Raw genomic sequence first — 12,649 nt, forward strand, 5'->3', positions numbered from 1 at the left:
TCTGGTGGATACTTGTTTCATTGACAATCATAACATACCACATTATTTGTATACAGTATGTAAAAAAGCTTCTTTTATAATATTTGGTTAGAACCAAAAGATCTTCCATTCCAAACAAAGACAAAAGTTTATTCCTTTCCATTAATTCAGCTCTTATCTGCATTTACTCCCAACTGTCAACTCACATGTTCAAGACATTAAGAAAGAACAATCAATCAATCACATGTTCTATTAAACTGTATTTGTTTGAACGAGGTCACAAACTACAGAACAAAGACTATTAAATTTAAAATTTTATTTTCTCTTCATCAAGTATATTAAAAGCACCAACCTGCATACAAGTATTATGTGTTGTCAGCAGTTTTTCACACTGTAAACCTGCATATAATATTACATTGTATTCATATTGACCAATCAAACACCAAAGTGCATTTAGTAAAACCTAAACATTTGAAATCTTATAAAGTAAAAATGTGTTCAAAGCTACAAATTTCAAATAACTTCACATTTTTAAGTGCATCTCAGACAATTCAAAATCATATCACTTTGAAATAAGTGCAGGTCATAAAACTTTACAAATTTCATTAAGAAAACAAATTAAAAATTGATTATTATTATAATGCATTTCATTTGATATGTTGATTTCAGTCAAAGACATTTTGATTGATGTTGAAAACTAAAACTATCTTTTATAAGCTTCTTTTGGAGACATATCCTTGTAGCAATCACAAATTGTTCTCGGTAAAACAAGAAGTCTTCTACAACCCTGAATATTGCATGAAATACAATATATGGCATGACTATCACAAAATTAATCAATAAATAAAATAATATCTAACAGAATAAATAAAATAAATTATCAAAATTTACAAATAACATAACAAAAATTCTTTATACATCTATCATTCTAAATCTATATTTAGCATCTATGAGCAAGTATTAAAAATATATCACAGACAAGGGGGAGACAACTTTGTCCAAACTTATTTTGGCACACTATCGTAACAACTTTAAGTTGTGGTTTGTACTAATAGCACTTAATATCACATATTGGTACTAGTCCATTCACAATAGTTCACATCAAAGGAAAATCTTTTAAAGGTATCCACTTTTACTGATAAAAGACTAGTTTTCACAATAAAATTCATCAAAAAATTACACCTATCATCTATGATAGGTTTGTCATGCCTTCCTTAGAAAGAGTGCTTGTCATTATAAAATTTATCTTCCTTAGAAGTTAAGCTTGTTTTAATGGAAGAGTACTTGTCATAATAAAATTTTAAAAATTCTAATCCTGATAAAACTGGCATTCTGCAAATCAATTTACAAAGTAATACTGAAAGTTACCATTGTATTATAAGTGTTTATCTTCATGCATGTATCATTTAGATAAATATCTTTAAAACAATTAACAAACTCACAATAGAGAAGGATTTGGGGAAAGTCAATGCTAATTTGCTCATATGTTAATCTTTTACATCATATTTTCACTCACTCATTTTGTAAAAAAATATCTATATCCACCAGTAGAAACTTGTCCTTTTACTGAGAGAGATATTTTCTGTTCTTTTTTATCCAATCCTCTTCCCAATCAAATTAGCAATTAATACGACCTCACTCAAATGAAATTGTGATGATCATTTACAACATTCAAATGTCAATTTATGTCATTAAAGTCTTTTTAACCAAACAGTCTATGTTTTATACTAAGTTAAAATGTCTGCTCAAGAAAAACATAGGTTTGCAAGATAGATTTTCAATCTTATAATAACAGTTCTAGTAATTTTATTCATCCTAAAAGTCTAGTCATCTCTTTAACTTAACATTAAATGAACATATTAATGAGCTGACAGAAAGTAACTGCCAGTCAGTAGTGTATTAACTATTTCCCTGGTGATTGTCTCTATAAACAGGCATAGGAATCTGTGACGGTCTGGCTGAGAATGATTCTGTTGAAGAGCTCCTAGACATCTGTAGATGATTTAGTGATGGACTTCTCTTCATTGCAATCTTTGACCTCTTTTTTCTCAGATACCAGTCCTTCCATGCATAAAAGACCTAAAATAATTTTTAAAATATTTAAAACATTATCAAGCTGAAGAAAGGTCCAGAAATTTCAGTCATTTTTTGAGGACATGAAAATTAGAATAATATTTTTTTAAGATTTGTATGAAACACACTGATTAATAAGCTTCAATACTTTTATAAATTTTGACTTGGATGGAGAGTTGTCTCATTGGCACTCATACCACATCTTCTTATATCTATTCAAGCATGAAAACACATAAAACACAATTACAAACATGTTGCATTTAAAAACAACCCTTTACATGAACTTGAAAGGAATTAAGTATTAATCTTAATGTGATAATTAATTAACCCCATCAAGATATCTGTTTCTTATACAATGTATATATCAAACATGAATAAATTATCAATAAGAATTGTAATTTTACTTTTTTAGTATGTAATGGTATAATGGAAGAGATCCCCATCAGTGTCCAAAATCTTTAGAATCACTCTGCATTTTTAATAAATAACATCACAATGTACCAAGGTCATCTTAAAATTGTGAATAGAAAGCATTTGAAAGACGAAGGAGAAAACATAATCATAACCATGACCAAAAAGCAATGAGTACTTACTGTGGATTTCAAATGTTTGGTCTCAAAGTTATCTATCTTTGTCAAAGGAGTGGTCTTAGCAAACTCTACTCGCCATCTTCTCCAAGCTGTCTTCATCAAATTCTCACTTTCCTAAAACAGAATAAAGCTTAATCAGAATAAACAACAGTATCCGGATACAAGATTGCTTGATGAGACAAATACAAAATTTTACCATATTAGGCACCGCAGACAATAGAAATAGGTATTGGTTTTATTTCACATAAAAATAGTATCTGAGTTTTATTCACTACATACTGACTGTTGGCAGCCAATACAGTGTCATGCATTATTGATATCTTCCAAAGGATTAAAATTGCGTAGAAAATGTGTATGTAACACTTCACTTGCCTTGAGATTTTTGAAGACGAATATAGGTTTTAGAGCTTCAATTAATAAATTGATATTGGAGAATTAGTGTTGATGGCAGATTTTTCATTGCTTCTAATCAATTTATTTTATGAAACAACTTTAATAGATTAAGGACCATTTAAAGCTTGACATATTCTATAGATACATGTTGAAGACAGTATGTTGCACATAAGATGTCTTTTGATTATTGTTGATCATAGGTTGCTATCTTGTTGATGTATTCCCACATCCCTTTTTATTCATATGCCAATCTTATTAACCTGTAAAACACACTATAATGTCGGGAACTTCTTTAAGTGAATTGTTTCACATTTCTTCAGGTTCAGTCCTTTTATTGTTTACTATAAGGTATGGCTTTTGCTCATTGTTGAAGGCTGAATGGTGACCTATAATTGCTAACATCCAAATCATTTGGTCTTTGGTGGACAGTTTTTTCTTTGGCAATCACACCACATCTCCTTATAATCATAAAGAATCAACAAAATCCATTCTGAATCACAGCATACCCTCTGATATTGGTGATTGTGACCTTGACTTTTTTTGAGATATTTACAAACTTTATCATGCAACAACCTTTAATAGAATAATAAGCAATCAAATTAAATATCCAAATATAGTGAAAGAGATTTAGAATTTGCAGACCAGACAGGTCTTACAAATAAATCTAGTGTTAGACTAAAGTTTGTGACCTTGATCCCTCAAGTGAACTTTAAAATTTTTCCTTTATCAATTAGTATTCTTTATAAATTACTTACCACACATTTGGCTGTATATATTAAATCTACTCTGTACTTCCAAAGAGATCCAAATTTCTGTAAAAGTTTCTTTTTACGGTACTGTATATGATGTACAACTTTCATTTCATCCAACCATGCTTCCATGGCTATTGAACTGAAAAAAAAAACAACAAATATTTTCCTTTAGACAAAAATGTTTTACAGAATTGATACAATTTATGATAGGTTTGAGGCAAATCAGAAGTTGAAAAAAATCATGGCAAAATTAGGATGAATCATGACATACTGGAGGCCTAAATAAGCTGAAAAAGAAAGTGAAATTTTAAAATTGCCCCGATAGGTAACTACACCTTTTTTTAAAGTGCTTTCCCTGGGTACTTTGTCCATTACAAAAGAATGGCATAATTCGGATTGGTTTAGATACACATTAATTTTACATCTAATTGTCAGTGGAATAACAGCATTTTCTTTCAAGTCAAAACATGCTCATTTAATAGTTGCACATATATACTATATTTTAGAATTGTTAATGTCAAATTGATACACTGGAGGAGTTCCAGATCAAAATGGCCACCAAAAATTTTCATGTTGTCAGATATGATTAGTTCCATATTATATTTTGCTATTGAAAACCCCAAAAGTCAATCAGACAAAAAATAAAACAAGAAGTGCAGAATGCCATGCAGTACTAAAGGTAAATCCAGTCAGTGTTTAGGCATTGTGTCCTTGGGTTGCTGTCTTTTAAATTCAATTAGTTGACATAGGGGAGATAATAACATGATATTTTGAATTCTAGTAATGGACATCTCCACTACCTACCATAACTTTCTGTTGTGATGTGTAACAGCTTTATCCATTTTCTCTTCATCTATTTTCCTTTCCAACTTTTTCCTGGCCACAAATTGTCTCCATTTCCTAACACCTCTACGTGCTAACAAAAGATGATAGCATCTCCTAGCAATGACCCTGTTTAATCTTTCTCTCCATACATGTAAAGCACTGTGTACACATTCTATGTCTTTTTGTTCGGCTATCTGTAAATGAAATAATTTCATAAATATTATAGCATAGTGGGATGAAAAGTTTCTGGTATTTTTAACGATGACTGCTAGTAGAGCAAATACTGCTTTCAGCATTTACCTGTGATTTTTGGTGGGGTTATTGTGTTTTGTGGATTATTTTCTTTTTGTCTTTTTCCTTTTGTTCATGGTGTTGTCTGTCTTTCATTCCATTATGGTTTTGATTGTCCCCTTGATATCTCCTTTTTTATCATTTTTATAGAATACTCCATTTCAATACAAACATTATCTTTTGTTCAAATGTGACAGGGTATTACGAATTCACCAGGACATATCAGCTAGAAAAAAGTTTCCATGAGAAAATATGTGAAAAAACAAAATAGCCTTAATAGAAAATAACACTATTGACATGCATAATCTTTTTGGAGCAAGATTAAAATTGGATAGAATTATATCACTACATGCACAAACAATCATCTGAAAATTTAATAGTTTATGGTCACTTTTTTTACCCCATTTAACATACCTTCTCTGCTGTTTCAGTAAGTGAGTTGTAATAATCGAACTGACATTTCATTGAACTCCATACATCACTGACGATCCGTTTATTGACCTTACATGTCATTATTGCCCCAAGCCTCATTAAATGACGTTTTCTCTTTGTATAATCATGCCAGGATCTTAGCACTCTGCGAACAAGTAAGAAAAATATTGTTCTGAAATATACTCATTCTAAAATATACAGATCACAGCACGGCGAAAACTGGTTTATGATACTTTTTGTTGAGTTGCAAACTTAGTTTTATAAGAAAACAAAATCACTTTTAATAATCTGGAAATTTATAAACATCATGTTTTGTTTGAATCAAACAACTCATAATCCTTCACTTCATACTCATCATACTTTAGCCTTTACTTTAAGAGTTGTAATTTTGTGAACACATCAAACCTGAGAAATATGTTTGTCAGCAATGAAATTTTTCAAGGAAGTCATAGGAAAGTCAACGTTCAGTATGTAATGACTCCCTTTTTTTATTGATCTTTTTAGCGTTCATACTACAGTGCATATATACATTGTACAAGACATAAGTAAATGAAATATGTGACATTGTTATTATGTTAAAACTCTTTAAAGTATCTGAAAAACCTTTGGTAAATACAATACACGAAATTCCAATTTCTATTTTATGAAAGAACTGGCCCTGTTGACCTGTTGACCTGTGGTCATTTAGGGAAAAATGTGTCATAGAGCATTGTGACGAATAGATATTGGCTTTGAGGCGTCAATTTTTGGATCAAGGAATACTTGTATTTTTCCTGTTTTTCACAGATTCTGTATACATTTCTTTAGAAAATTCTTAATTCATTGAACATTTAAATTGGTGGTTCCACTGTACCCACAAAATCCATGAAAATTGGAATAATTATGAATCCACAGTATCTTCAATACAATTATTGCTTTAATTGACTTACTGAATCTGTAGTTTGAGATGGAAGTGTCCCTCGACTGATTTCTGTGCTCGATGCATGTTGACCCAGTACACGAAGTAGGATTTTACATGTCGCTTTGATAAGGCTTCTTTATAGGCAGCGCATACTTCCAACCTTCTTTTGGATTCTGAAATAAATGCATAATTCAAATGTTTGTCTCATTAGGATTCAGCTAATATCAGGCTGGTATTTTCTTTCAAAAAACATGTGATGTGGTTTACCAAAGAGCTTAGAATCATGAGGTCATCCAGGGAAATGATAACAGGGCAAATCTTATATTCACACAATAATAGTAAGGGCTTTTTATGGGGAGAAAATTGAAATGGAAGCCTCCACAAAATATAAATTATATGCAATTTAGGAATCTCTGTAGTATATTAATTCCAATTACCAAAAACCAATGCAGTACCAATTACCCATACAAGTGTAAAATAGAAAAACAAAGAATATGGAATATCCATCCATGACACAAAATCAGTAGATGCACAGCAAATAAAACACTCAAAAGGCAAAGAAACAGCACTTTTATTGCTGTTCTTCATGTTGGCAAACTTCTAGAACAGGGCTAATCTTGCCAGTGTGGGCACTTCAAAATTTAGTAATAGGAACCTTAAAAACAAGACTTTGTAAAGTTCCTTACTCTGTGTAAATGTGTGCCAGTAATGAAGAACTGTTCCTGTTAGCTTCATGTTATATAGTCTGATAGCCTGTTTAGCCAACAGTGAAGTCTTCCAACTATCCATGTATCCTCCCATCAGCTGCCAATTTTTACGATCAACTAATCTCTTCAACTGATGTTCTCTCTCTAGATTTCTATCATAATTGTAACGCCATCTCTCAAAACATTTTTTCATCTGGAAAACATGAACAATCGTTGTAACAAATCAGATAAATATCTTTTATTTTGTTATAATTTGTAAATCATAGTAAATTCATGTCCTTAAATGTATGTAATGAAAATGATTTCCATTAAATAAAGCAAACTAGAAATGATTATGAATAACAATGGCTGAAAAAATGAATGTTTTGTGACACTGAAACAGAGTGATTAACAGGAAAACAAAAGATATGGGTTGGGCGTACATTAGACAGAAATAATATGACATTAACAATGTATAAAAACAGCTTTTTTATATGTCTTTCTTATTGTTTAGTCATCTAAAAAATGTCTACAATGTTATGACTACAATTTCATTTATATGACAATTTAGAATGTTTGGAATTGAATGGTTAAACAAATCAAATTACTCATTCATTTCTCTCAAGTGTTATGTCTGAAAATCTGAGTGGAAATTATTTTGAATTGGACATTATCAGGACCAAGCAGGATTATTCAGTATTTACAACAGTACATTTTAAACTATTCAGATTTTAAGGTTCTAAATATATATCATTGTTTGGAACTTCAATAAGAAAAAATGATCTACCTCTAGTTGTTGGCGATATTGAAGTAACCTTTGACCTCTAGCTTTTTGAGCTTTATATCTCCATGTTCTTGCAATCTGTAGAGCTACACGCTGTACATACTGTTCATGTTCCTCATACTCCTGTAATCTGTCTACGTAGGCACCATGCCATGTTTTAAACATCCTTATTACCTGTAAATAATATGGATAAAAAAGGATTTAGAAAAGACATGACAAGAGTTTAAATAAAAAAAAATGATTTGATTATTATTTAAAGCCATTTCATTAATATATTATGTTCAAATGACAGCAAGATCCTGGAAAACCCTTGTGATGACAGAAAAATAACAGATATACTCTTTAAAAAATCAAGGGACCATTCAATGGCTGACATATCAACTTATATTTCCTATTATAAGCAATCCACAGGGGCAGATTTATTATAAAGGTTGGGTCCCCCTAAACTCAAACTATGGATCAGCCCCGATATATAAATATATGGTGTGTTTACTTACCAGTTTGGTATAAGACTTGACTTGGAAGTTGAGAACTTTTTGTTTTAACTGTTTATTTGTGTGCGCTACATCATGCCAGCCAATGACAACTCTGGAAAGAAATTCAGATACATTAAATTAACAAGTAATCATATTTTAATCTTTTAATTCTAGGTGTCAGCAAATTTTTCCATTTACTTGAGAGTCTTAATCAATTTTATAATTTCAGTCAGTAGAAATAATATATCCTATCATATGAGCATTGTCTAAAATATAGGTAGTAGGCTTCAGATTTTTTTTCCAATAAATGAAAATCTCCACATTATCAGCAATCCCTACTACTGAATCTGAGAAAAATATATCAATCTTTAACATTTTTTTAAAAACAACTACTTCAACACTAGATAATTTATAAGATATATTAACTTACTTTTGTACTAATTTAAGATTATACAGTTTAGAGGCCAACTGTAGTTTTTGTGTCTGTTCTCTCCACATTACAAAGTTCCTACATAATGTATTCCTCTGTCTGATGTGAGTCACTATTTGAGCTAATACTCTTCTTTTCTTGTTAGCTAAAAAAAAAATCAAATTAAAACCAACTTTGTTCGAATTCTGCTAATGTGACTTTTTGTAAATATCTTATGTTTATAGACACATGATATAATCAAGACTTCAGTCCTTATTTGTCCTATGAAGTTTGTCAGTGTAACTATGGATAAGTTGTGCAGAGATTATTCTGACTACTAGCCAAACAATTTTTGCACTGACTTCTAACTAGACATGCTTAGTGGAGAGCAGCAAATACCAATTTTCAAGTCTTTGGTTTGACCCATCTGTGGATTTATTATTATTGAGTAGGTATGAATAATAACATATTACTGTCTATTTTCATACAATATACAGTGCCAAAGCTACCAAACATGATAAAAAGTTATGAAAGACAATATGAAAAAAAAAAATGAAGATCACCCAATTTATTTGCTTTGTTTGACCTTTTGTCAATTCTAAAATAAATTGCCATGGTGTCGTCTGTTTTTATTGGACTTATGATTTTTGATTGCCCTTTCGGTATCCTCTCTCTCTTATAGACCAATAACTTGAAAGTCTCTGCAATAAGCAAATAATGTTTCTACCTTTAGCCCATTGGTGCCAAACTTGAAGAATTTCTGACTGATAGATTTCCCACGATTCTTGGTGCTTTTTGTTCACAGAGGTCATCTGTTTCTTTCTCATACACCAGGTTCTAAACATCTGTAAAAGAAGCATGCTATTTTCAAGCTAACAACTCATGTGCAAAATTCTGATGTAAAATAATCATATGGTCACCAAATTCATATTTATGGTAAACATCATTTAAAGTGGTGTTCTAGCTAAAAATATACTACAAAATGTTGAAATAAGCATGACATCATAGCAGGGTTTCCAAAACTGTCGTATTTTCCGGACATGACCGGTAAATTATATTTATGACTTGTTGTGCCAAACCTGAAACAGACATTTAATGTGGGTTTGCTATTTTAACATAATTCAGAAAAAAAATTGAAGTTTTTGCGATCTTTTTGACCTGACCTTTTGCCTTAAACAGCCACATTTCCAGTCATAAAAGTGACATGGTGATTAAATACTATCAAAACAAACCCTACTTTAATACCCTCTCGTTACAATCAAGGTTAATTAGTTGTCAGACAGTTAAAATTTACCTGTTCAGGTGACAGGTAAACTAATATGTACCTGACATTGATCGGTCTATTGGAAGTTATTTTCGGTTCAGCGGTTTGCATCTAATTAATTTAATCAAAAAGATTTAGACTATCAAAAATATGTTTATAAATATGATTTGATGAAAATTTTTAAAAGGTAGTTATAATGGTTTTAAGCGAAAACTCATCAGGACCACGTTGTTTGAACAAAGAACACACGTGTGCATGTACACAGTTGTGAGATTTAATTATGCATCCGAATTCTTCAAAAATGCTTAAATTATCATTGATACCTTTTTCTAACATTCATTTCAGGTATTTTCTTGAAGAAATAACGTTGGAAAGAGCTACTTAAACTCGATTGTACTTTGTAAACGTACACGGATTTTTCGTATCCGTCTCTGGTCCGTGTTTTACCATTGTCAAGTCAACATCCGGTATAAGAAAATGTGCCTCAAAAACGAAAGTAAAGATTTTGACAACGTAATTTTGCACAAATAAAGATTCTAAGGCAGATATCAGTATGCTAATGTTGCACACTTCGAATGATGCACTGTCAATTTAACAGTTTACGTCAGTACCTCGAATTTGTATCAAAAGTCAAGTTTAATATCGTTTTTATGCCAATCATTCATTGTTTATATGATGCCCAACTGATTAGCATGATTGCCTTTTGTTACTAAGTATAAAGGGTCTAAGAATCGGGACAAGACAAAAAATGTCCGGCTGGCACCTATATTTTTTGGAAGCCCTGCATCATAGCATTGTTAGCCATAAAATGCTGACTTTGACGTTTTTCACTACAAAACAGATTGTTTAATACACCAAAAAAATGAAGTTGGTTACCATATGATTATTTCACATTATTAAAACAGAAATTTATGTATCGACAACATATCCTTTTTTAAGAAAAATCTATGGATTTGAAATTGGAGATTTAATGAATTTAAGATTATTCAAGAACGTTTTTCACCTCATCTATGTGCTTTCTATACAAATTTTCACGTAATTTGAGAGATTTGGATCAATAATATTTCAGAAAAAAAAAAGAGATAAATACATTATTTTGCAATTTTCAGTTATAGTTTCAACAAGACAAAGTTATATGCAAATTTGTACCCAAATCTGTGACATAGCCCATTTCTGTACCCTCACCTTAAGTGTTATTTTCTTTTTTTTTGATGAAGCATATTTGAGTTTCAGCACAACTTTTTAACAACTGATAGATGAATGGATGATAGATAGATATCACTTACTTGTGTTTGTAATCTCCTTGTGTTAAAGTCATTACATTTCTGTCTCTGTTCCTTCTTCAGACTTGACCAATCAAACCATATATGCAGACACCTGTAAAAATATTATGACTATTGTAGTATCATCAATTCATTTAATTTTATTTGCTATATGAAGAAAATTAAAGTGCGTATGATTTTAAAAGGCTTAAAGGAGGAAGAGCCAAAACATCCTCCCTGTCAAATAGTAACATAATTGTACAACATACTTTTATTCAAAATGAGCTATTAATAAATAGTTTTAGAAGTCCTTGTACCTTTGCTTCATATACAGTGTATATAACAGACATATTTTAATACTCGAAGATAAATTGAACTTGTCATTGTGCAAAGTATACAACACTTGTTTTAAGACATTGACAAAAAGTTCTTTGCTCATTGGGTATAAAAAAAAATGCAAAGTATTGACAGGAATTAGCTCCCAGAGGGTCTAAAAATCTCAAGTTCTAAACCAAATACCGAGTCATTCTTGAAAGAAAGAAAGAAAACAGACCAAAAATCAAAATATATTAGTCCTGAATAAGCTGTCAGAGTAATAGGTTACAAAAAATACAAAATGGGGGACAAAAAGAAGGATGGAAAGAGTCATTACATTACAACACAAACTGTCTGAGTGTGGTTATTTTATTTTCCCCTACACTGATCCATACCTCTCCAAAACAATCCTATGATATGCATTTTTTAATTTTGTAATTCGTTGGTACTTCAGGCTCCATATAGCAAAGCATTTCTTGAGAGTTTTAGTTTGTATTCTCCCTTTAACAGAACTCTCCAATGGAAGGAGAGATTGTTCCTCTGGAGTTATTGTTGACCACAGATGTACTATCCTTTCAGTATGTCTTTTCTCTTTTGCCTAAATTAATAAATAAGTAAGACAAAATCAACAATCGGCAACAACAAAATAAACCATTTTTAAAGCAAAGCAAATTTGATACTTCTTTTCATTTAATTATTTATTTATTTCTACTTTTTCCATTTCAGTAAATTTTATTCTTATTTATTTTTTATTTAGGATGGGAGGTGTATTTATAAATAGTTTAAATAAATAAATTGTTTAGTAAATTTAAGTTTTTTACTTCATAAAAGCAATGTTTTACTTTCAAAGTTGTATTCTTTGGTAATATCTAAAATATAAGAAATTTCTTTGAACTTTCACAAAATGAGATTTACATGCACTTTTAAAATATCCAAATACAAAATTAATCTACAATTTGTCCCATTTCAAGTTCTAAAATTTTATTTACTTTTAAATGATTTGAGAATTTAATTCTTTTATAACTAGTAACCAATAACTAATCTAGCAATGATTTTTTCATGACAGTTTCTAAAAATGCAATAATAAAAACCTATTACAGATACAAGCACTTTAAAACCGATGTTACTTAAGACAACCAAGATATCAAAATTTTTACCTGACAGAAAAAAAGATATGAGACTAATAAGAATTTATTTATTTTTCAAAACAGCAATAT

General features: G+C 30.5%; 1 protein-coding gene across 3 annotated transcripts in view; it reads right to left on the reverse strand.

Annotated features, from left to right (window-relative positions):
- Positions 1-280: 280 nt before the first annotated feature.
- LOC127719884 (uncharacterized) overlaps positions 281-12,649 on the reverse strand; it is an 82,864-nt gene continuing 70,495 nt past the window's right edge. For all 3 annotated transcript variants that reach the window (XM_052226234.1, XM_052226237.1, XM_052226236.1), the window contains 13 exons: positions 11,828-12,030; positions 11,142-11,232; positions 9,319-9,436; positions 8,613-8,757; positions 8,204-8,294; positions 7,710-7,880; positions 6,923-7,136; positions 6,265-6,409; positions 5,318-5,480; positions 4,592-4,806; positions 3,791-3,926; positions 2,646-2,756; positions 281-2,058 (listed from right to left, as the gene is read on the reverse strand). In XM_052226234.1, coding sequence (XP_052082194.1) covers positions 1,879-2,058; positions 2,646-2,756; positions 3,791-3,926; positions 4,592-4,806; positions 5,318-5,480; positions 6,265-6,409; positions 6,923-7,136; positions 7,710-7,880; positions 8,204-8,294; positions 8,613-8,757; positions 9,319-9,436; positions 11,142-11,232; positions 11,828-12,030 — 1,983 coding nt within the window. In that variant the 3' untranslated portion in view covers positions 281-1,878. The remainder of the gene's footprint in view (positions 2,059-2,645; positions 2,757-3,790; positions 3,927-4,591; positions 4,807-5,317; positions 5,481-6,264; positions 6,410-6,922; positions 7,137-7,709; positions 7,881-8,203; positions 8,295-8,612; positions 8,758-9,318; positions 9,437-11,141; positions 11,233-11,827; positions 12,031-12,649) is intronic.

Source organism: Mytilus californianus, unplaced genomic scaffold (genome assembly GCF_021869535.1).
Source record: "Mytilus californianus isolate M0D057914Y unplaced genomic scaffold, xbMytCali1.0.p SCAF_11, whole genome shotgun sequence".
Lineage (NCBI taxonomy): Eukaryota > Metazoa > Mollusca > Bivalvia > Mytilida > Mytilidae > Mytilus > Mytilus californianus.